This window comes from Choristoneura fumiferana, chromosome 17, assembly GCF_025370935.1.
Source record: "Choristoneura fumiferana chromosome 17, NRCan_CFum_1, whole genome shotgun sequence".
Classification (NCBI taxonomy): domain Eukaryota; kingdom Metazoa; phylum Arthropoda; class Insecta; order Lepidoptera; family Tortricidae; genus Choristoneura; species Choristoneura fumiferana.
The window spans coordinates 19,812,273-19,838,443 of NC_133488.1; the positions used below are offsets into that span (position 1 = coordinate 19,812,273).

At 38.3% G+C, this 26,171-nt stretch overlaps 1 protein-coding gene across 2 annotated transcripts in view; it reads left to right on the forward strand.

The window, feature by feature from the left end:
* Window positions 1-23,031, forward strand: part of LOC141437067 (uncharacterized) — a 58,243-nt gene extending 35,212 nt beyond the window's left edge. For both annotated transcript variants that reach the window (XM_074100275.1, XM_074100276.1), the window contains exons 14-19: window positions 4,371-4,560; window positions 15,873-16,291; window positions 16,563-16,735; window positions 17,695-17,804; window positions 20,496-20,628; window positions 22,282-23,031. In XM_074100275.1, coding sequence (XP_073956376.1) covers window positions 4,371-4,560; window positions 15,873-16,291; window positions 16,563-16,735; window positions 17,695-17,804; window positions 20,496-20,628; window positions 22,282-22,689 — 1,433 coding nt within the window. In that variant the 3' untranslated portion in view covers window positions 22,690-23,031. The remainder of the gene's footprint in view (window positions 1-4,370; window positions 4,561-15,872; window positions 16,292-16,562; window positions 16,736-17,694; window positions 17,805-20,495; window positions 20,629-22,281) is intronic.
* The last annotated feature ends 3,140 nt before the right edge of the window (window positions 23,032-26,171 follow it).

A 26,171-nucleotide genomic window follows, 5' to 3' on the forward strand; every position in this document is an offset into this window, starting at 1 on the left:
ACAGTCACGTTTATACCATAACACCAAATAGTTAGCAAGTGCTCGAGTGTACTATACATAAAGAACGTAGCTCATCCAATCACAGCCCACGTGCCTCGCCAACGCTTGCGTGCTTACCTGCCTTGCGATATGGGACAGTAGTCGGCAACCTGCGACCCAGGACTGTTCAGAAACAGAATATTTTATTCGTTTAACATAGGTATAGTTCTCCACACCGGTTTCGATGACGGCGACCCTGACTACTTATATTATAATAAAAAATAAAATTTATAAGAAAAAAAGCTTAATTTTCTAGCGTGAGCTCCAATATGGCTCGCTAAACCGAACTTAAGTCTTGAAAACTCTATCGCAGGGTGCACAATAGGGTTGGTCTTGTGAATAAATTGTACGTATACGATGTATAGGAGGGCTTGGGTATTAATCTTAAAATTTGGCGTTTGAGAGCGTTTTTTTAAAAGAACCGCTTAACATAGGCACAGTCGGTGCTCTAACATAAGTATCCACTTTTCTATACACTAGTACCTATAAAAAAGTGGATACATAAGTTAGGGAACCGACAGTACATTGGTATTGATCTCTAAGCTAAAGCATGTTGCGAAACAATATGTTCTGCCAGGAGTAGGAATTTAGTTTTTTTAAATACGCATCCATGCATCATGAATTACATAATAACAGAAATAATGTTAGCAAGTTTTAGTAAAAGAAAAAACATTCTTAATACGTTATTTTTACTGATGACAATAATTAATAAATGCGGATACCCTTTTGTTTTACTTCGCATTGCGGGCCTTGCTTACAAAAAGGTTGCCTTCCCCTGAAATAGGACTTACTTTCAAAGTAGATTAGGCCCTGAAGTATCTAGGGCTTACCTAGGCTTTCTGTTGTCTAGTTTATGGCGACGCTTTCATTCAAAGTTTAAATAAGTTTGTTTTGTTTCACGGGAATTTTTCTCGTTGGCTAACCCCGTAAAAAGAGGGTGGGGGGGGGAGGGGGTTATTAATTTTATCTATGTGTGTGTCTGTCTGTGACATCATAGCTACCTAACGGATATAATGATTTTCCGTAGTCACACTATCCGAAAAAGAACGAACGTCACCGACGTTGCTCAAAGAATTGCTCGCTGAAGTGGCGTTGAGCTGGCCACGTCTGTCGCAGGACCGATGTACGGTGACGCAGAAGAGTCCTCGAATGGAGACGGACGACCTTAAGAAGGTTGCTGGCGGCGAATGGATGCGAGGGCCTGAAGACAGAGTGTTGTGGCGTGCCATGGAAGAGGCCTATGTCCAGCAGTGGACTGCTGTAGGCTGAAGATGATGATGATGATGATGTGATTTACGGGAATTTTTCTCATTGACAAGTTTACTAGATATTTTAACTCCGACGCAAAAAATGGGGTTATATTTTTGACCTAAGTTCCGAGGAAGGACATAGGTACAATAGATATTATCCTGGAAAATCACATAGTTCCCGCGGGATAACGAGAAACTAATTCTTTACATACGAAGTGAGGGGTACCAACTAGAGGTTGTACATAGTTCATAAATAATAGTTTCAACATTGCAGGAAGCCTTAAATTCATTTAAATCTGAAGTTAAGCTAAATTTTAAATAAATTAAAGCGAACTTTCACACCTTGTAGCGTATTTCAGAACAATTTTGCAATTTTAACGACTTAACTACGTAATAAATAAGAATACGCCGACGCAACTCTTCGTTGAAATATAAACAAGAATAGCTAATGAATTTCCCTAAACTTACAAGGTTGCTAATTTCCATCAAAATTGAGATATACGAGTAGGTACATATTATGGTGTATGGCAGATTGTGGGCCGGTTAAGGTGGGTAGGTAGAGATCATTTCCAACACAATTTATCTCAATACTTAGTACTTGAGTAAAGCCGTGGTTTGACTTTATGGACTCTAATGCAGAGGATCGTGGGTTCGAACCCAGGCTCACACCTCTTTTTTCGAATTACATTTGAAACTTATAACGACCGAATGAAGGAAACATCGCGAGGAAATTTGTACAAACCTGCAAGGCGATTTAATGTTGTGTGTGAAGTTCCTGATCCACATTGGGCCTGCGTGGGTTCTTTTTTTAAACCTTTTTTTTTTTGGAGAAGATGGACGTATTTAATGAAAAAGATTTAAGTCTTAGCAATACGAGTAATCTACATAGAAATCGCCGCGCAACTCGCGCGTTATCGTGCCCTGCCCTTATCACCTTATCAGTTTATTCATACGAGCATCAATATAATACACTGGGTGTTCGTGCGTAATTATTTTCAGCATTTTCCTCTTACGCTAAGATGCGATGGTTTCTGGGAAATAAATTAGCCCTGTTCTATCCGGATGTGAAATTAATATAAGAAATAAGAGAAATATTGTTTCTGCCGCATAGAAGGGAAACATCCCGGCTATACTTCATTCCAGATAACATTGGACTGGACAGGAACATCTGGTGTGGGTATACAATAATGTCTCACCAAATGAATCCAGAAAATTTCAGCGAGTGGTTGCATAAGTTTAACTGCAAGACATTTTCACTTCTTCCACATTTTTTTAAAGTATTTTCTTTATTTTTAGTAGATATAGGCCTTACTAAGCGAAATGCAATACTTTTAATACTGTACTAATCAATATTGTTAACTTTGTTACAAAATGAGCTGGGAACATAAATAAATGCCTTGTTATAGCCATATTTTGCCGTCGATTCGAGTTTTTAGCATGTTAATATTAGTAAGACAAGTACATATGCGGTTCAGCCGTTACCAAAGGATAATGATATTTGATGATGATGTACCTGTTACTATTAGAAAATAAGCTTGGACCAGCTCAGCATGAAGAGCCGAACTCATGTGTATAATATCCACTATCATGATTATGTCTAATGTTATTTGGAATGAAGTAAGTGTGCCAAATACGCCGACCGCTAATTCCGCCCATCGCTGTCACTTCCATAACATTAACAACTGTCAAAGTGACACTTTAGCTGCTGTTCGCTGGGGATTCCCAATGCCGACTGGCTAAAGTTTTATGCTAATCTTGGGCTCATTGTGTGTCCGATAACGCTTGGTTTATTCTTCATCATCATCATCATCATGTCGGCAGAGGATCTCCACTGTTGGACATATGTAGCCTCGTGGGTTATTCTACTGGGTTCCATTTGATGACAATAGGCATTTGTCAATGAAAATATTTGACGGATGTGGTTATGTAAAATCCTTTGATAATTCTTGGGAATCTTCGATTGTCAACGACCGGGAACTTTCTGGCCGGCTTGACCAGCAGTCCTTGCAGAGGGATGTTGCATTCTTATACCATTTAATCGTGGGAAGTGTGGTGTTTTTTTTTCCATCAGGTGTCCCGCCTGTTTGTTTGGCCCTATCTTCTAACAAAAACCTCGTGAAGATTTAGTAGATTACGGAAACTACAATGACAGTTCGCCGTTGTATCTGCATCTCTTTGTCTTGGTAACTGTAATTTTCATGTGTTTTATGTAGGTACTTACTATAAAGATTTACACAATACAATACAACACAATACAATAACTTTGTAACTAAGGGACCCCATACATCCCTGTATTTTTTTTTGTAACTTTTTTCTTTAATTTTATACTGTAGTTTTCAAGTATGTTATTTTGATAAAATGACTTTCTGCCAAGTTTCTCGCGGCGCATTCTTCTTGGCAATGATGGTCTTTCCGAAAGCGCTGGTAGTTTAAAAAAGGCCTATTTACTGAATAAATGATTTGAATTTGTAATTGAATACAATTCACTGCCAGACCTTATATTTCACATGAGATAGAAGACTCCATTTGTGATCTGGCAGAAGCGAAAAATAATCAAAGTCGATCATCTAACTAAATAGGTTTTATTTTCGATCAAAACAAGAGCGTCGTCAGCCGATGATCAAGGGGGGGGCTGGTATCTACAGTCGAGAGCTTATGAAGCAAGTGAACTTCAACGTGTTCTTGACTGTCTTGAGTATGTATAGGGCGGCACTGACAAAATATATATAGGATACTTAAATTTATTCGATACTCTAGTTTTTTTTAATTTATTTTTTATTCGACTGGATGGCAAACGAGCAAGTGGGTCTCCTGATGGTAAGAGATCACCACCGCCCATAAACATCTGCAACCACGCCAGGGGTGCAAATGCGTTGCCAACCTAGAGGCAAGATGGGATACCTCAAGTGCCAGTAATTTCACCGGCTCTTACTCTCCACGCCGAAACACAACAGTGCAAGCACTGCTGCTAGTTTAGGGGAGGAGGGCACTAGTTCCTCCTGCCACCCCTTGGCGATGTTTCTTATTAGCCGACGATCCAACATGGTCAGTTCTCGTAACCAAGGCTTCACCGTTCCTCAGAATTCCGGCTGGTGTTCCCGACAGGCGACGGCATGGCCGTGTCGTACCCAATGCGCCTGCCGAGCCGGCGCGAACATAGTGCTGCGCGGGAGTTGACGCTCAGCCGGCGCGACAAGTCCGAGGCCAAACTGCGGCTGGCTCGGCGCTGCGTGCTGGCTGCCTTCAGCGCTGCGCTCACGGGCGACAGACGGTAAGTGTCATCATCATCATTCCAGCCTCTATACGTCCCACTGCTGGGCACAGGCCAGAATGCGGAGGCGTGGGCCGTAGTTCCCACGCGGGCCCTGTACGGATTGGGAACTTCACGCACACTATTTTTTATTGCTTCGCAGGTGCGTGAAGGTTTCCTCACGATGTTTGTCTTTAGGTACCGTAAAGCTCGTGGTAAATTCGGCCGGCAATTAGTTTTAAATAGTGTTCGAGAATACTGTTAAAAAATGTTTTTTGTCCAGTTTTTTTTTGTGATATAGTATTATTTATTTACATAAAAATAAGTAACGTATACATATGCAGTATACAAAAGAAGTGGCTAATTAGGTAAATTAGTGTGAAAAGTGTCATCGAAGGTCTTGGGCTAGACCGCGGTCCGCCTATTGCTGACCCTTGGTGTAGATAGATAGTAAGGCAGTGTGTTTAGTCCGTTATCCATTTCGCAATTAACGTTTGGCAACCTGTTTCATTTCGCAACTTTTAATTTCGCAAACTCTAGAAACTGTAAATATTTCAGGATTTATTTCAGGGCCTTCGTGTAGAACCCTTTAGGTTTGGTTAGTTTTATAAAAATCCTGAAGTATTTACAGTTTCAGAAATATTAAGCAGTTGCGAAATGAAACCCGTGTGGTGTCGGCGACTGAGGATATAGGTTAAGGTATACCGTAGGCGACAGGCTAGCAACCTGTCACTATTGCACCGTTTTTGTCAAACTTAAAACCTAAAATTGCTAAAAGTGGCTCCGAAGCGGTAACGTTTCGTGTGCTCTGCCTACCTCATTTGGGAATACAGGCGTGATGTTTGTGTGTGTGTGTGTGTGCGACATGAAAAGTTGCGAAATGAATGAGGTTGCCAAACGTTAGTTGCGAAACATTAGTGAATCGTTTAGTCCATTAGTTGCTTCTGTCAGTGCTTTTATTTCAGGGAAAAGTCGATAACGGAGTTTTCTGAGCCGTAACGGCGCGTGCAGTACGTGGCATTTTGTTGGGATTATTCCTGAAATATTGAGGTGCAAGTTTCTAGATAGATAAAACAATTAGGTACTTTCCTGGGTAAAAAATATTATTATTTTTAGTCCATTAGTTAGATACTGTTAGATATCATAAAATATTGGACACGTAATGTTTGCTTTTGCAACAAAAAATGACTAAGATGATGCGAGTCGAAGTTTGGGAGTGGATGCCCGTGATGTCATGTCGAGCTAAAAAGTGATGCACCGCGTAACGTCACGCGGAACAGGCTATATATATTTTTTCATTCAATTAGCGGAAAAAAATTCTTGTCCAATATTTTATGGTGGTATGGTATGGTGGTTTGGTGGCCTATTCCACAATGAAAGACAACTTGCCACCTGCACTCGCAATTCTAGCGACGTCGTCAGTACATCTAGTGAGAGGCCTGCGCTAATTTATTGCACATTTATTCGTAGATTTATTCGTAGATGTGAGCAGGCTTTCTCACAATGTTCTTTTTCACCATTTACAGTAGAATTTATGTCCGAAATTAGCTAAAGCATGTGCATTAAAGCTCTTGGTCTTGGTAAATTTCAAATGTAATTTCGAACATAAGTTCTCAAAAACTTAGAGATGTGAGCCCGGAAGTAAGGATACACCCACATAATATCCCACGATTGTGTAAAATCGATGTTCCTGCTTAGGTAAGAACAAGTTCGCCAATTGTCTCCCCCGCCGGATTTATGAATGTAGTAGTAAATTTGCACGACTCCCTGGGCGCAGGGTCAAGGGCTGGCGAAAGTATTTGCTTACGATTTACACGGTGGAGGGTTTTTAGGGTCCCGCAGCGAAAACCTTCAGTCGTGAGTAGTTTTACAATAAGTATGCTACAGATGTATGCATATTGGTTTTCTGCAGGGAAAGTCAGTAGGTATTGTCTTTGTCTAACGCGCTGACGTTCGCGATCGCATAACATCACTTTCTAACCTCATTCTTTACCGTGTGACAGAAATAATCGGTGATATCGATTGCGATTGCAAGTGCCAAAAGCCTCGATCAATCGGAATACGACGGCACTCGAAGTGTCAATCGATTATTGTATTAAATGAGTGACATTTTCATATCTATCAATATGGAACTTTATTATATTTAGTGTCAAATGTCAAATGCCAAAAATGTATGGCTATATACAGTACATCAATAGAATTTATAAAAAGTGTAAACAAAAGGATTTCATAAGAATTCTTGTATTAACACCCACTGGATCGAATCAATAACACATTTATCTATAATTCGTGTCTTTTAACTAGATGTCTAAACACTGTTTTCACCAAAATTCACTTGATTTCAATATTTAATTTTAATTTCAAAAATCTTCGTCAAAATCTGACGTTATTTCTTGAATAAAACACGTGTATGTATAGTCTGTAGTAGCATAGAGATGGAGGAAAATTTGACATTTTAAAAATAGATTAATGCTCGATCGAATAAGCAATTTTTATTTAAGTACCTTAAAACTAAAAAAAAATAGTTACTTCTTTCATAATTGAATAAACAGTATTTGGGATTAAATCAAGTATTGTAAATAATAAAATAGTCAAAAATACTTTGGTTTATTAATCGATTTACCGAACAGATAATTATTTTGAAATAGGTCTAGGTTTTCACATCACTAAATAGTCTGTGGTCGTATTAAGAGCGTTAATACCTGCTGAGCTGGCAACGTTGCATTTTTGTTAGTTTCTCTCGATTATTCCTTAAAAGTTTGATGAAAATTAAAAATGTTGTCTGATAGAACACTTCTTAATTTATAAGTTAATGTGTCTACTCCAATAATTCTTCGTGATAGACTTTTATATTCTTTAAAAACGAATTAATGTTTATAACCGGTTTTCAAAGAAAATAAAACTCTGTACCGAATAATTATTGGAGTAGACACATTAACTTATATAGAAGTGTTCTATCAGACAACATTTTTTATTTTCCTTTTATTTTTTATGAAATAATCGAGAAAAACTAACAAAAATGCATCGTTGCTAGCTCAGCAGGTAAGTTCTTTTCACGCTTTTAATAGCGTCTTTGTTTACACTTTTTATAAATTCTATTGATGTACCAAAGATGAGTACACGATAAATACAAACTTTTCCGAGAAAATCGGATATATCGACAAATAAACCTCAACAAATGACTCCACGGTGGCTCATAAATTAAACCTTGACCGTACTCTCGACATTATCCATACTAATATTATAAATGCGAAAGTAACTCTGTCTGTCTGTCTGTTACGCTTTCACGTCTAAACCGCTAAACCGATTTTGATGAAATTTGGTACAGAGATAGAATAGACTTTGGGAAAGAACATAGGCTACCTTTTATCGCGAAAAAGAGGCTTTAAGGGGTTAAAATAGGGGATGAAAGTTTATATGGTAGAAGTTCGTCGCTGTCAAAGATAAAACTATGAAACTTGGCATTTAGGCACTTAATAAGAAATCCATACTATCCATACTTATCCCTACTTCCCTACTATAATATTATAAATGCGAAAGTAACTCTGTCTGTCTGTCTGTCTGTCTGTTACTCTTTCACGTCGAAACCACTGAACCGATTTTGATGAAATTTGGTATATAGGTAGTTTGAACCCCAAGGATCAACATAGGATACCTTTTATTCCGGTAGAGGGCGCCACCGCGCGATAACCTATATCCGCGCAGACGTAGTCGCGGGCATAAGCTAGTTATGAATAAAACTGCCCCATTACAGCGTTCTCGTAATATTATGCTCGCCTCACATTATGCATGCACACGTCCTTTTTTTACGTGAATATCGGAGACCCGCCGAAGCACACAAAGCCCCGGGAACCCGTGACGAGTGTCCGACACACGCCGGCCGTTTCATTTAAATCACAAAGCCGGCCGGTGAAATTCCAGTGAGATTGGTTGCCCGACCGAGGAATGTAATAATTTACAAATCCACGCCTAATCCGTTAGTTAACGGGCAACTACCCTTATCTCAAGATGGCCGCTGAACTGAAATATGGTTATTTCCACGACTTTGAGATTTACGCGCAGATTTAGCGTATTTAGGTTAATGGTCAGAAAGCGCTAAGTTTTTATGTGAGTTTATAGTTTTTTTCTGTAATAACTAATATACCTAATAAATTGTATTATTTTAACTATGTAAAAAAAATTACATTTAAAAATACAGAATTGTATGGGGTCCCTTAGATAAGGACCTAAGCCTGAAACATCTTAACTATGTATCTAACTACGTTCAATGGACGTGTAAAACGCTTCTACCGCCAAAAATATGAATTGGAGATTATTAAAGTCTTCCAATGTCAAAATTTTATGATTACGAGTATAATTCTTAAATATACATTTCCTCAGGTCAAGTAACCATGAGCTTTTGGATTCCGAAGGCAAGGAAGTTAGTTCACAAACTATTAAAAATACGGGTACCAAACTAACTAACTTCATTTCCAAAAATACAAACTGAAACATAGATGCACAGAAAAACCAGAAAAAGAGACCAGCGCTGGGAATCGAACCCAGGTCCTCAGAATTCCGTGCTGCGTGCTATACCGCTACACCACCACTTGACAGGAGTACAGACACAAATTTCTCCTATGCACCACATATCTCAGCTTGTTTGTTTAGTCACACTAGCGACATCTATGCTTTAGCCCTCATCGAGAAACTTTCAGCACTCCATTGGAACTAACTATGTGGTGCATAGGATTAATTTGTGTCGGTACTCCTGTTCAGTGGTGGTGTAGCGGTATAGCACGCAGCACGGAATGCTAAGGACCTGGGTTCGATTTCCAGCGCTGGTCTCTTTTCTGGTTTTTCTGTGCATCTATGTTTCAGCTTGTATTTTCGATATGGATTTTACGGGATGACCGTAAAAGTACTTAACAAAATTTGGCGTTGAAATGAAAAATACAAAAGACTCCAAAAACCAATCTTACCTTCATTTCCTTATCATAACATTTTTCTTAACCCAATAAACTCTACAATAACACTGGTAAGCCAAGCCAAGATTTCAATTAAACCATCCGTTTGCCAATGTATCTAATCGAGTTTCATCGGCCTAGAACACTTGACCAAATTGTATTACAGCCAAAACCTTGCAGATTTCAGATAACATAGTTAAAATATAACAAAAGTATCGGCAGGCTGTGAAAGCTTCCAATACATCGCTTTATGTTAGGTAATATGTGGACTGAATTATGTATGCATTGTTTTCTCGTGGCAAAAGGGTGGTTAGTTGTTATCGAAGCTTATATCCTCTTTCGTTTACTACAGGTTTTACGGAAGAGTTTAGTGTTTAGTAGGATATTTTGTTTGATTATATTCGACGTTGAAAATTAAAAAGTATATAAACACAATCTACCTATAACAACAAACAAAATATTTTGATTTATGTACTGAGAGATATGATGAATTAAGAGATAACCTGTAGTCAAGCGAATTAGCTCATTAAAGTTCACGGTGGATGCAAGCCGCTTCCAACAGGAGCAACTGGAAGTTTATGTGAGGCCTATGTCCAACAGTGGACGTCCTACGACTGAGATGACAACTGAGTGATGTAAAGTAATTTTTATCACTTGAGCTCTATAAGTACGTTGCATTTAACTTGAAATCCGTGTTGTAAATTCGATTTACATCTTTAGGGATGTAAGTAAATTTAAAAATCGAATGGTGCTCCTTTGTATTCACGAACTGGTACTTAAACAAGAAGATTGTAATACTTACCTCCAAACCTCCACGCTGGCATAATGCTGCTGGCCAGTCCTGGCTGAATGTGCCAAAGCCAAAGAGCGCGAGGCGATTATAAAAAAGAAAACAAAAGACGGTTTGGCGCGATAAACTTTCTTCCGCTCTCTGTTATTAATTGCGTAAGTATACATTTATAACGGTTTTTATTTATTTCCTCGCATTTGTGATGAAAAGAAGAGTGTTCAACTCGAATTACACCGCGAACTATAAGCACCCTCGCTCGCTTTTCTCGCTCGTGCGCCTAAATATCTTGAGTGTAATTGATCACTTACAACACTTGTTTATCAATCTACTATCAAAAAGTGTAGCATCTATCCGAACTTTATCCTACGAAACTGCTTTATATCGTACGAAATTGCTCGTATTCGACACGAACGTAGAGAAATAACGTATCATTCAGTTAATAAGAATCCAATTCTGCCCCTAATTAAATACAATCACGCGGCAGTATTCAATTACTAGACGGACCCTGAATACTTTCCTGTTAGGTCTTACCATAGACAAGGCAGCCCTTTTGATACCTTATGTGAAATGAACAGTTTCAGTAATAGATTTGTGTTTGAGTTGGTCAATAAAGTTTCTTTATTTAAAAATTGATACTCTATTTTAAAGATCAAATACTAAAAAAAAGTGAAATAATATTCGTATTGTTTGAACTATTATGAAGTTAGCAATAAAGAAAACAGGCGACACCATTATGATTGGTTTTTGGAGTCTTTTTGTATATTTTTTTCAACTCCAAATTTTGTTACTTTTACAGTCATCCCGTAAAATCCATATCGAAAATACAAAGTGAAACATAGATGCACAGAAAAACAGAAAAATAGACGTCTTAGAATTTAGCTTTCAGACGTCTTGCTGTTGCTTTAACAGCCTCAGCCAGATATCAAAACGTTCTTGCAAACAAATGTAACATTAGGCGTCTAAAGCTGCCTTGTCGATGGGTCTATCCGATCTCAAACTAATCTAGGTTCTTATTAGTTAGCTCATGTACGATCGATTACCCAGACCGTCCCAAACTAACTATTGGTTACCGCGGCGCCTTGCCCCTGATTTCGGCTTTACGTAGGCTTGGAATGACGTGGAACGGAAACTATGTTATGTTATGTTACACAAAGTTTAACTTGTAGATCCTTTAAAGGGATAAGTTCTTGTAACATGTATCGCCAAGTTTGTCAATTGTATTTGTTGCTTTCATTATGTACAGTCGAAGGCTTAAATATCTGTACAGCCATAGCGTCAAATATGTATAGATCGACCTTATGGTTAGTGGCATCGATGTGTACAGATATTTTTGACGCCTTGGTAACGTACATATATTTATGCCCTTGACTGTACAATAAAGAGTTTACATACGTACATATTTAATAGAGCTGTGGAAGAGTGACCTAAGGCCTCTTACGTTGAGGATCGTGGGTTTGAGTCCAGGCTCGCGCCATGACTTTCGGAATTTATGTGCGAAATAATATTTGAAATTTACAATGAGCTTGAATGGAGACCACGGACGGGAAAACGTAGTGCAGGGCGTCCTGAGGCACGGTGGACGGACGACCTTAAGAGGGTCGCTGGCGGCGGATGGATACGAGGGGTTGATGACAGACTGTTGTGGCGCACCATGGAAGAGGCCTATGTCCAGCAGTGGACTGCTGTAGGCTGATGATAATGACCATCAGCTTTACAGTGAAGGAAAGCATTATTAGCAATCCTGCGACGCAAATTCATCCTACGGCTGATATGATGATGAGATAAAGCCAAATACAAACTACGTCGATTTTAAACTGACTTCCAAAATGGTGGATGTCTCATTCCGTCGTAATATTTTTGTATCAAATCCTCACACGGTTGTTTTGTTTCATGTAGCAATCTTCGTACCTGATTGTATGATTGATGAGATCCATTATTTTTGGGATGACTCGTTGTTTTTCTCGCGTTCAGTGTCATTTTGTTTTGACGCTTAAGTTTATAGCATAAGGTTGGTATAAGAGGAGCTTCGATGTGACAAAATGGATTTTTCCTCGTTGACTGACCTATGGCTATCATTTTATCCATTACGCGACGTTTATGCGACGTGCCTAAATTAATAACGGAAAGAGGCCGTATTTTACGTAAATATGTTTGACCAGCATTTAGTCGTGAAGCAATTTGTACAGTCACCGCCACCGATAGCAGACACAACAAATCGTGCATAAATAAGTCTCTATTTCTAAGGAAAAATCCGTGAGGAAACCTGCACAAACCTGCGGAGTAATTCAATGGTGTGTGTGAAGTTCCCAAGCCGCACTGGGCCCGAGTGGGAACTATGGCCCAAGCCCTATCATTCTAAGAGGAGGCATGTGCCCAGCAGTGGGTCGTATTTAGGCTGGCTGAGATCATGACAATGATGATGAAACTGCGTCATAAGGCATTCGATTTAAATATTGCTAACCGCTTTCCTCAAAAACTACCTCCGTTACTTACAGCGCTGACTGACCATAAACAAAACAGCGTCCGTTTATGAAAAGATTTGCACCATCTGAATAATTCAAGGGTTCTATCGGCTGCAGACAGCCCTAAGGTTAGGGCAGCGATAAATACTAGCTGTTACGGCCCCCGTAGATTGTGGTAATGCAGCTGGAATATCAATGAGTTCATAAAAAAGTTTCCCGCGAACCGGGGTTTCGACAATTCATTTTTATTAAGAAAGGCCGGAGTTAGGGCACTGGAGGCCTTTGGAAGTTGCGGCAATGTCGCGAGGCATAAACAGCGGGGTTTACAAAGATAATTTTGTATCGTAATGTCTGCTGCTTGGGTATAAAGTAGGCAAGTTTTGGTTTATGTTGAGGTTAGGTCTTGATATAAAGCAGATAGTGTGAAAAGGGACGGGATATATGTGGCTGGGAACTTGGATGAGGATGTTTCTGTAATGCTATTAACTATATATAGGGTTGTGCATGGTATTTCGTAAAACGAATCGCCCTCAACTAGTACAATTATACAAATGCATTGCCTATGTAGTTCGGATTTTTAGTTCATTTATCTACACCCATATCATAGGTCCTCTATGCGTTCAAAAACCGTTGGCAATGACCAGCATTAAATTACTATGACAACTTTCTTGTCTGTGGCAGAGTAGGTATAAACACGTAACGTAATGTTCATTACAGCATCAAATTTAGGTAGTACTGTAATGAGTTTCAAATTTGGAACAGCTGTCAAAATCAACACAATTTAAATTTGGGCCTCTATTCTAGTATGCATAGACACAACATTTTCTCGACTCAAAACGTCACTGCTATGTTTTTAAACATAAATCGCACGACAATTTGATCTCGCGCGATATAAGAATAAGGACTTTACTGATTTGTCTATGTCTTAAAAAAAACATTCGTGACAGAGATTTGTCTTGCCGCCATTACTGTTGTCACTTTGATTGTTTTTTTCAGCTGCGTTGTAGTTTAAAGTTTACAAAAATAATAGCTTTATCTGTTTTAATTTATTTGTTACATTAGTTTAACACCTATGGATACGTTACCTACAGGTAGAACAAATTAGTAATTCAATGCAGGTCATTTGTCATCGGTTTCTGAACCCATCTTAGAGTACTTATAATATGTGTGTAGATAAAATAATGTGGGCAACTGTACGTAATTAATTAGGCCTTAAAACACTCATGTGATCCTTTTATGAAGCACGGCTATGCCTCGTTTCATAAAACCACACTCGTGTTTTAAGGACAATTCTTACTCAACAGTTGCATAAACTACTATTAGTACACTAGTACTTAATAGTCTATGTGCGAGTATGAATGAACTACACTTATTATAAACAATTACGTTGCTCACCTGCGACCTCACGATAGCTATGTCTAAGCAACTAAAAAACAAAAAAAAAGAAGTTGACTGAGCTATCGACGTTATTGATCACATTGTACGAGATAATTTTATAAAAAAAACATTATAATTGAATAACAAGCATTTTCCGAGAGATCCGGGCCGGACTATCGGGATGTTACTATCAAATTATTGTATTGTCACTCAATTTACATAAAGTATGACAAATTCCAAGACAATCCGACTACTAGAAGTGGGTCAAATTTAACTTGCAAGATTTGACTCGCACATACATTAAATATACATTGCAAATTCATAAGAAGCTTTTAATAAAAGTGATAATCGTGGTATAACAAGCATTTATATCAACTTGTTTTACAAAATATTACGAGGTCCAAGTATAACGGCACTTGTACAGTGCCAAGTTACAACTTCCATTCGTTCAATTCATTCACGCCAGTTCTCGTGAATCGACCTATACTTATACCGTCTGCAGACACGTGTAGCTATTATTTTGTGATTAGACTCCGTCCCCATGTCAGGCTCGTGCAAAAATCATGAATACGTTTTACTTGGACATGTTTATAAGGGTCATTCTGCCTTGATAGCTTTCCCCCGACGGCCATCCGTCTTGTTTTTGCTGCCTCTAACTTATGAGATGTTTTCGTGTAAGCTTTCTTTTGAAACGAAAGTGTTTCGCTATTGCATTTTTTGTCACGAGCTTTCGAGTTTGGCGAATTGTCGACACGAAGAGCAGTTTTCGAATTTCGTTTTAGGTGTCTCATTATATGCAGGAAGGTTTTCGGGTGCGCCGAGTTTTTTTTTTCGAGGGAGGTGGAGAATGCTCATAGAATACTGCCGAGCCGGTCTCGGCAGCATGCCCGACTCATCTGGGAATTGCTCACCAGACGCCTACGGACTAAACTCCATCTCTTGTGGAGTGTTGTACTCCAGACGCTCCAATATACACTTTGCGTCTGGGCGATTTTTTGTATAGTGGTGTTATGAGTAAAATTTGAGGTGAGTTATTTGAATTCGCATCTGTAGGCTATGCGCGCCGAGTGTGCTACCAACTGGACCAAATCGGCCCTAGCCAACTCATCTGAAAACTTTAATATTTGCATCTGTGTCTTGCATGTGGTGCCATCTAACGCAACTACCATAACCCACGACTCCTACATTCCAAATTGAATAAGGCGTTTCTATTTTTTTATTTGATCTTTGAGCTTCTTTTCCTTATTTTTGTGAGGTTATCAATTTGTCTGTTCATAATGTATTCCACCATATATTTTGTGGTAACCTTCGCTTCAGGTTTAAAAATTTGATTCCATGTTTTTGCTAAAGGTATAAAACGCAAGCCCTGAATACCAGAACGATACTTTGAAAGCTGCGTAATTAACTGGCTTCATGTTAACCCCACATGTCAAAATTATGATTAAATGCCACTTGTAAGCAAGCAGTTCCCAAATTTAAGGTGACAGGGTGTGTACAGTCACCAGCACCAATATCTGACGCAACAAAGTGTGCATAAATATCTGATACGACTCTATTTCTAGAGCCGGTAAGACGTGTCAGATATGCACGCTCCGCTGGGGCAGATAATAATGCAGGTGATTTGAAGAAAGAAAGAAAGGTTTATTTTGGCTCCATAAGTACCACCTAAAACTAAGACTAGAACTAGCACTAAAACTATGTTACTTGGTGACACGGCAGGACAAATAAATAACAACAATTAAATAATTTATTTCTCAGGACAAAGACACAAGCGATAAGCCGACATGGCAGCACTGACGAAATCTTAGCAAGCGTGAAGACAGGGAACTACTGGAGGAACAGCACCAAGCCTGACGTCATTCCGTCCACCTCCGTCCAAGATCTGCCCTCCTTGGACAACCTTCCAAAAGCCAGGAGGCGATCCCGCAGACACAGGCCAGCTACAGCCTACGGGTTCCCTGAAATATCCATTACGAACCAATCAGATACGAAAACCATGAGACGCAAGTACCATACCTTGAAGAGTTTGGTGTATACGGAACCGGTGGAGAGCATCAAAGAGTTGAGGAAGCGGCCGCGGTCTGCTGGCTCCACGGTGAGGAACAAGGAGACTCTCAGTAGACCGAGTCTTTTGGAAACTTTGGACTTTATAAACAGCGTCAAGGATGCACTTTGTGGTGAGTTTATTAAGTATTTATTCGTTTTCTGTCGCATATATATGTATGATGCTCTCTCTGTTTGTTCTATTTGAATGTAAAAAGTTGACATCACCAATATCTGTCGCAAATAGTCAGGAATCAGAAGACTGTAATGAAACTTATTATGTGGCGGTCTGAATGTAACCAACTAGATCTTCAATTGAACTACTTTATCTATTATTAAGTATTTGTATTGTGTATTATGCCATACCAGTTTTGTTTTGATTGAAATTTTGGACTGTTTACACAGTGGAAGAATCAGGAGCATCAGACGCCGAAGATACAAGCTGGTCGCTGAGCGACGAGTGGCTGGTGGGGCAGACAGCGCCGCTCGCGTTGACGGCGGCCCGTTGCGGCGTCTATGGGCTGCACGCCGCGCTGGGCGAGCTGGTGCCGGCGCTGCTGCTGCGACGCCGGTTCACTGTGAGTCTTGATAATGATGAGCCGTGGTATCCACTGGCCTCCTTTCAGAATGAGTAGGTTTCCGCACGATGTTTTCTTCACCGTAAAGCTCGTGGTTTTAATTTCTGGTTGCCATGAAAACAAGCGCCTTCACTGAAGAAATTCGGACATCGCCATTTGCTGAGTGGCATCCATTTTGGTGCCCTGTTAATTACTGTTATATATATCAGATTTAGATTTATTTTACAGTCGGTGCCCTTATATTAATTATTCACTTTTCTATGCAACTAGTATGAAAAAGTGGATAAGTACATAAGATAGGGAATCGACATACTTTTTTATAACAAAAAAAAAAACTATTCTATTCAAATGTAATTTCGAACAGGAATTTTGAAAAAGTTAGGGGTAAGAGCCTGGATGTGAACAAACGCTCTATGCTGGAGAGGCGAACCAATAGGCAATGATTCTTGAAACTTCTTATAGTGGTTCATGTGGACCCCGGTCCACGGGAGACCAGACGGGGGTCTACGTTGGCATGGAAAAAAATGGGGATTTTAGAAGTTTTTTTTAAGTCAAATAGCTGGCAAACGAGCATACGGATCACCTGATGGTAAGTGATCACTTCCGCCCATGAACACATGACATGACATGATGGACATGGAATTTTGGGAATATAATAGAATAGTCAAAATACCACAAACGGGACTTATCACGCTATTATTGCACAAGTAATATTTACCTCGACGTTTCGGCAACGTTACAGTTGCCGTGGTCACGAGTAGAGTTGAGTCTTACTCGTGACTACGGCAACTGTAACGTTGCCGAAACGTCGAGGTAAATATTACTTGTGCAGTAATAGCGTGATAAGTCCCGTTTGTGGTATTTTGACTATGAGTGAGAATCACGAAAGTTTAAAACGATATAATAGAATATAGAGAAACTATGCTCTCGTACGACTTTCAACTCCTCATGTGACCAAGGTCCTGCAAGAGCTGTGCTCGTGGCTGGGCGAGGCCAGCGAAGGAGCCCTGTTCGCGCTGCACCGGCTTGCGAGAGCCGCACGCTCCAGAAGCAGCGAGAGGGCTGGCAAGTGAGTAAACTGAGGGCCTACTCCGAAATTCGAAAATCGAAGTTCGTATCGTACTGTCCCTCTCATTCTCGTATTAAATAGTATAAGTGTCAGAGGGACGGAACGACACGAACTTCGAATTTCGAAGTAGCCCCGCTGTTATTCGTCTTTTTCATTGACAAATTCAGTTTCATTTTTTTACCACATCTCCGTTCCTAACCGTACCGTAACCGTTGGTTCGTTCTGTTGTAACCATTTTCAGCGAATAAATTATCATTCATTCAGTCATAATTACCAATGTATGCTTTAATTATTGTTCAAATTGTTCAAATTATTCTCTAACGCCGTATTTTTCTAACGATCGTATTTGCCATCTCTTTTTAACCCTAATCCTATACCCTGTGAGAGAAAGAGGCGGTGAAAACGATCGTGATTACAAATGTGTTAGATAAAAAGGCCTCAGACCTATACCTTCATCATCCCAGCCTATATACGTCCCATTGCTGGGCACAGGCCTCCTCTCAGAATGAGAGGGCTTGGGCCGTAGTTCCCACGCGGGTCCAGTGCGGATTGGGAACTTCACACACACCATTGAATTGCTTCGCAGGTTGTGCAGGTTTCCTCATGGTGTTTTCCTTCACCGTAGAGCTAGTGGAAAATTTCAGATGAAATTCCGCACATGCATGAATTTCGAAAAACACAGAGGTGCGAGCCGGGGTTTGAACCCGCGATCATCTGCTTGAGAGGCCATAGGTCAATCCACTCGGCCACCACGGGTCAACCTATACTTTATCATGCCTTAAATGCTATTTTTAATAATGTGACTGTTTAATGCCTAAATAAATAAATAGAACATAAATTAATCTTTTGTTTAGTAGGCCTTTTTTATCCTACGAAATGAGATTTATGTAGAGCAGACTGCCTGCTCTACATAAGCATGCTTAGCCTCTATAGCTAGTCTATACTGGTGATCTGATGGCCAATACTTCGCTCGACGAATCAGCATTGCTAAACATTATGGCATACTGTCAGTCTTCTATCCACCCTCTTCATTCGCAGCGATTTGGGATACACTTGCTTTACTTTTATTTACAATACAATATAACTATTCTTTATTGTACACCACAATATAGTAAGCAGTAGAGGAAACAAAGTTGTATGTAAAAATTTCAAGGTAAGCAATAGACGGGGTCGCTTGTGAGAGCAATCTCTTCCGAGCAACCTTTACAATAGGGAGAAGTAAGGAATACATTCGAGCAGGTGGTGCAATTTAACATAAGAGTATTTTTATATGATCCATAACAAAATACAAAACGATAAGTAATGAGTTTTAATTTAAACTGCGGCTTTCTCTCAAAATTGTGGCGAACAAATTTAATCAATTTCCAACTGGTCTTGACGTGCCCGCATGGTCCACATACGAAACTTTGCCACAATGGAAGCGAAACTAGGCGGTGCAAACTAACTTTAGCATACCTACTTCATAGTATCAAAATTATGTGCAGTTGGCTACTGAAGTTTATGGAATTGACAGGTGCTGGTCTTGGACATATATTAGGGCATTTTTACTTTAAATGACGCAACATAACTTTTTTTTTCAGAATTAGGTAATTCTGGATTCTCTTACTCAGAATCACTATTGATTTAGATGAAAAAAAATAATTGACCCTAATTTTTTGTCAGTTTTGTGACTTTTTTTCTTATATTTAAATATAGGTCGTCACGAAATGGACACATAGAATTTTCATGGAAAATTGGGGACGTTTTCTTTCTTCGTCAAAATTAATAGTGCTCGTGATTCTGAGTACGGAGAAGCCAAGATTACCCAATTCTGAAAAAAAATAGGTTGCATCATTTAGGGGCTGTTTCACCATCCACTGATTAGTTAAATGTGATGCCGCCTCCGTCTATTCGAACAAAACAAATTATTTTAAGTATGACGAGTGAATCATTAAGAGCTTTACTTGACAGGAATTTCTAACCCTGCCATCGTTTTATGTATTCGAGATAATTATGTATGTAAGGAAAAATAAATGTATTCTTTTCCACCAACGTGCAACGTCGATGAGTCAAAGGCTTTTAGAAACACAGGGAAGCTTAAACTAAGTTTACTACTTATAGGTCGTAATACATCAGTCACTTGGTGCAGCTCACATTAACTTCATAATCATCTTATGTGACGGATCTATGATTCCATCTCTATCTATTTTGTTCGATTAAACAGAAACCGCATCACAGATTATTGCCACATAGGTAAAATAACAGAAACTCAGCAGGTATCAAGTCGTGCAACGGGCTCTATTTACACAAAAACTGAATTGCTGACAAGCAAAATGACCGTTTTGCATAATCCATTCCAAAATGTAAATTCTGAGGACAATTTATTCTAAATACAATAAACACATTAATTATGTGTGCTTCGTAGCTTACCCCGTTTTTTTCCCAGCATACACCACACATATTTAGGGCATATGAAAATAATGTCTAACATCCTTTTTACCCGACAGCGAAGAAGGGGGGTTATGTGTTTGACCCGTATGTATGTACCTATGTCTATTCCTATGTCACGCGTGCTTCCAATTTGAACTAAATCCCTTTATATTGATTTATCCTATCCGACTTTCTACTAATACTATAAATGCAAAACTTTCTGAGTATGTGTGTGTGCGTGTTTGTTGTTGTGTCTAAGCTCATAATTCACTCTGTCCCCAGTTCCTGGAAGCTTCCAGAAGCCGAGGGCTCAGAGGCTCCGCAGAAGTACCGCGTGAGACCCCCGGACTACGTGTCCGGAGACGAGGCCCCGCAGCCGCCGCCGCTGCCGCGCCGCTCTAGCCGCGACAAACAGGTGAGACGGAAGATTGAAAATATTTAGGTACCCATTCCAGTCGAATTTTATACGTACAATCTCATTCGCATTGTTTAGTTTTGAGAAAAATTGCGTACAATGCGTAAATGGACAAGTGGTCCAGTAAGTAGTGAATGGATATCTTAGCAGAGCTGGTTTTCTAATATTAGAAGTCCAAGTTAAAGAACAATTAAGTACCAAGCTAAAAGTAGCTTCAGTGGTGTTTCGGTTTCAATATTTTAAAATAAGTATAGAAAGAAAAAAGGAAAAGAAAGTAAATACATATATATATATATTATATTATATGTATTATGGTCATATATATAGTAGTTTATTTATTTATATTGTAGTTTATGTATTATATTGTTTAAAGTGTGTCACTACTGGTAAATCTATTTTATTTCAAAAAATATAAGACATATATCACTGTATAGTAGCTTCCATTATTTTAACTCTTAAACTCACCCTTTGTCGGACCCTAACGTATTGCTCCTCTCCTCTCATCCACTCAAAGGTTGACTGGTAGAGACCCCTTAAAGGGATAAGTCCGCCTTGTACAAACAAGTATCTTAAAGTTTGTCAGTTGTATTTTGTTAATTTTCTTTTGTACAATAAAGAGTTTACATACATACATACATAAATACATACATTTATTTAACGCCATAAAACAAACATAGAACAAATAAAGACATCCCCTCTCAGCATAATGCCACGGCAAGCCGTGGCGCTGATTTTCAGTGAGGACCAAATATACAATCAAAGAAACTGAATTGTACTTGGATGGAAAATTTATGCTACTGCATGATGTCATATTGAAACTCCATACATCTGTCAAATAAATCATAGCCAAGTTGATTATGAAAAGGTCCAAGCCAGGTACGATTCAGTTTATCGACTGTACTTTAATAAAGTAAAAGGGTACTTTTAATTTCAAGATTAAAAATCAAATTTCAAATGCTATTACAACCAGATTAATAATATAAACAGAATTAACTGAAACTGAAAGTTGAACTGAAATCTTAATATTACCTGTAGAACAAATTTGATTGCCTTAAAATGAAATAATTCCTCCAAACCCCATCACGAAATTCACGGGAATCGAAACTAAACATTCATTAGATTAGAACTAATTAAAAGATAACTTCCGCAGGTTCTCTGAATTTCTGCTTTAGTTTTGATAAAATGGAAGCTACATTGTTATTGGATCTTATTAAAACGTAGATATTTTGTTTTAATTTTTTAATGAGTATAAATGTTCAATTTATAAAAAAAGTGGCCCCCAAAAAGAATGCAAAAATTCGCCAAAATTGGACACAGAAAAAAAATCACATCATCTTTAATCATCTTTGTCTGCAAACAATTCGTTTATTCGCAAACCATATCATTTCCTAAGATTAGAAATTGTCTATCTCTTAATTCAGATTACAAACTGTATCTGTGTGTCAAATTTCATCTAAAACCATTTAGCCAATTTCGTGTGATGATGTTACAAACTTACTAGAGTAGACTTAACTCTTATCTACAAATAATGTAATTAGTTTTAATTATTTGTCCTTCTTGCTGAATTTTTGTTGGATTATACCTTCAGGCTACTTGTAACTTAAAATTTTCCAAACAGTTTATTCTTGTACAGACGTTTTTTTTTAATTCCAGCTCTCCCAGCGTTACGCGGACTATCTCCCACCGAAGCGTATTCAAGACCTCGAGAACCACCTTACACAGCTAGAACTCGCCACCACAAAACTTAATCTCGCCCCACACAACTATACAGGCGTTATAAACCCTCTATACGACATCAAGATACCGAAAGACAAATTCAGCGTGAAGCGATCTAAATCTTTAGGCAGGAGTTTCAGTAATAGAAAGCTGGGGCTGGAAATGAATAGGTATAATATTACTTTAGGACGGCGTAGTGGGGAACGGACCAATGATGTTATAACAGCCATAGCGGGTACGACGGGAGAAACTGGGCTGGGTTACAAGGGCAGCTTTTTTCAGCGCTATAATGCAACTAGCGTTGTAGGGGACTCTTATAAAACCAGTAGAGCTACTATAGATTAAATTACATGATGTCATTGTTTTTAACTCGTTTAAAAAAATAGTTTAATAATAGGTCAATATGCTAAGTAATAATGAACTATCAAACCATTTGATTCCTGACTCACCGTAGAACGTTGTCACAGTAAACATCATAATGTTTTACTTTATTAGGCGAAGCGATATTATTGTAATTTTCTGTAAAAGTTTCTTTAGGGGGTCATGGTTCAGTTGGTTCGATAGTACCTACATAGATGTAGTTTTTAATTTGTGTTAGGAGTTAGTCTAAAAAAGTTTGTTTGCACTAAGATTGCATTCTCGTACAATGTATTGAAGTATTTTATTTTATTAAACTGTTACAGTTTTGATTGTTCTGTCATTTTCATAACCTGTGTCACGGACATACCTACATCATAGCTGTTTATGCTAGTCAAAAAAAAGTCATCTCACAATGAGAGGGCTTGGGCTGTAGCTATCACGCAAGTACAGCCGAGTTCATAAACTTCTGCGCAAAAATTTGATTCCAAAATATGTGAACACGACTCTATTGTTACCGGCGTAGAAGCGTGTTCAGATATTTTTGATTGAATTTTTGCTCAGAAGTTTAAGAACTCGACTGTACAATGCGGATTGAGAACACACAGCTCACAAAAATGGTAAAATCAAAAAGCCCATAGAACATTTAAAGATATATCACACTTAACTAGCCGTTATACCCGCGACTCCGTCCGCGCAGAATTCGTTTATTGCTATCCCGCGGGAACTATGCAATTTTCCGGGATGAAAACTATCCTATGCCCCTGAAAATCAGCGTCGCGAAATCATCTTCAGATCTTTTCGCGAAACATAGCTGAGTGGCGGCCATTTTGGCTGGTACGAATAGGCATGGATGTTTATATTTCAGTGTTTCTGCATGTGTAATCTATTTTATCAGCCAATAAACCATTCTTTATTCAAACCATTAGGTTACCACGGCGTCAAGCGACGGCATAACGGCATCATTTGAAACAAAGCAGTCGGTAAGTACTCCAAAAGCAACCGTCAGCTTTTAAAAACTTTTCTTTCGCAGTGCTATAACAGCTGCCAAAAAAACTTTCCTCAGTGTATCGAGGGAGCCGCCCCCCACCAGCTAATAGGGGTAAAGTGTTGACCTCTTAAAATATCGCGTTACTAAGACACCATTGTCTGGAGGGGTTCCGGGCGCTATTTCAGCTCTTTTATTGTACAACGCGAGAATAGAAGGAGATTGATGCCAATTTGTTAAAGACAGCTTTTGAGAATTTGTTGTTTCGTATAAAATTTTACATGAAAGGCCCTTTCCCTTTGAGTCTGAGTGTTTAGAAAACGTATGAACTCTTGCTAATATTAATAAACGCGAAAGTTTCTGAGATTGAATAGATATTTGTTACTACTCCACGCGAAAAGTACGGCATGGATTTTGATGAAAGGTACAGTCAAGGGCATGAATATATGTACGTTACCAAGACGCCAAAAATATCTATACACCTTTATGCCACTAACCATAAGGTCGATTTATACATAATAATATATTTGACGCTATGGCTGTTTAAAAATGTATAATAATAATAATACTAATAATAATTACTTTATTTGCTGAATATGGGTTTACAATGGTATGCGTTTGTAACAATATAATAGTTTGGATCCTTCATATTCTGCTTTATGTAGCATGCAAATTATACACAGTATGCTATATTCTGTCAGGATTAGCTCATATTTATAGCACACATCAGATTACATTAAACTATATTGAATTAATAGAAATAATAACAAATTAAATATTTAACATTTTGAATAGGTATGTCATATTATAGCACACATCAGATTACATTAGGTATATTGAATTAGCAGGAATAGTAGTAAATTAAGTTATTTTACATATGGAATAAGTATGTCACATTTATAGCACAATCAGATTACATTAGGTATATTGAATTAATAGAAATATGAATAAGTAATAAATTAAATATTTAAACCTATTGATTTGTATGCCCTCGACTGTCCTATGTAGATAGATAAACTCATAGGCAGCACATAGGCTACTTTTTACCCCGATATTCCCATGGAATCGGGATGAAATCTCTAAATCTTCTTCTTTAATATTAGGGATCTTTAAAAAACGAGCCTATCAGTCTCTCAAAGGGCCGGTAACGCACTGTGATACCCCTCGTGTTGACAGGTGTCCATGGGCGGCGGTGATTGCTTCCCATCAGGTGACCCGAACGCTCGTTTGCTCCCTCTTATATAAATGTCTTGTTTTCTTCTTTTCTTAATATATAAAAATGAATCCCTATTTCCCTTGGTCACGCGCGTGAACGACTGGACCGATTTCGCTAATTCTTTTTTTGATGTGTTTGTTTTTGTCAGGAGCAGGTTCTTATAAAAGAAAATAATAATAATAATCCATTTATTTCAAACACAATGTCCATATATGGTTAGTAATATTAAATATGACAACTATGTTAGTAGATTTATAAATAATTCCATAACATTAAATACAATTTCGTTAAAGAAAATTAAAAAAAACAGTTCTAACACAGTTATTTTTAGTGCGACGTCAGTGTGTTTTGTTAGTGGTTATTAAATAGGTAAAAATGGAAGTAAAATTTTACGTTCGAAATTGTAGTGTTCAAGTATTTTCGTCAAAATCGTGACAGTTAAGTTAGTTTTTTTCAATGAATCCGGATTCTTTCAGTAGATGGTTGGTTTTACTTGTTGTTTGACTAAACATTTCTGCAAAGAATTTTGTTCGGAACTCATCATTCAAAATATAGTTACGCCTTTGGCATGGCACACTTTGAAAACCGATCGCGGTAAAAAAAACCAGAAAAAAATATTTTCAGATGTGGTACCTAAATCCAACTAATCTGGCTGGATTAGTTGAATTTGCCTTGCGCAAATACTGCTTATATGCATATTGATTTATTTACTCAAATAATGAGGATTAATGATGTACAGTCAAGTGAAAAAATTATAAAGTATAAAGTATTTATTCGAACCACTCAAAAATATGTTACTACGGCCTCATTGCGTCGGAATAAGGGTCTGTGGTACTTATTTTTGAAACTTTGAATAAGTTCATATTTTTACAGTTTACTGTACTTACATAGTTCCAAAAAGCTTAACGGAAAGCCAAAGGACTCTTACGAAATATTAAGGTGAGCCCAGACTTAGCTCACGTAATATAATAATTTCAAAGGCATAAATAGATTTTTAACCCGTGCACATCCCGGTAATATTAGTCACCCCTGCGATGGTAGGTATCACTATAATTAGAAATAGCTCGTTGCGACGAGGGTTAAGTCTTCATTACCCTCTTTATTATAATTTATAGCTTCGGCGCGATAATTTCAATTTCAGTAGCGTCTGGTTAGATAATAAGTTTTTGTAAAAAAATATTTTATATTAATACAGGCTTCTTGTGACTGTACATTTTCTTGAATTACATTTAGGGACTTGCATTGTCATAGAAACTAAGCCCTAAT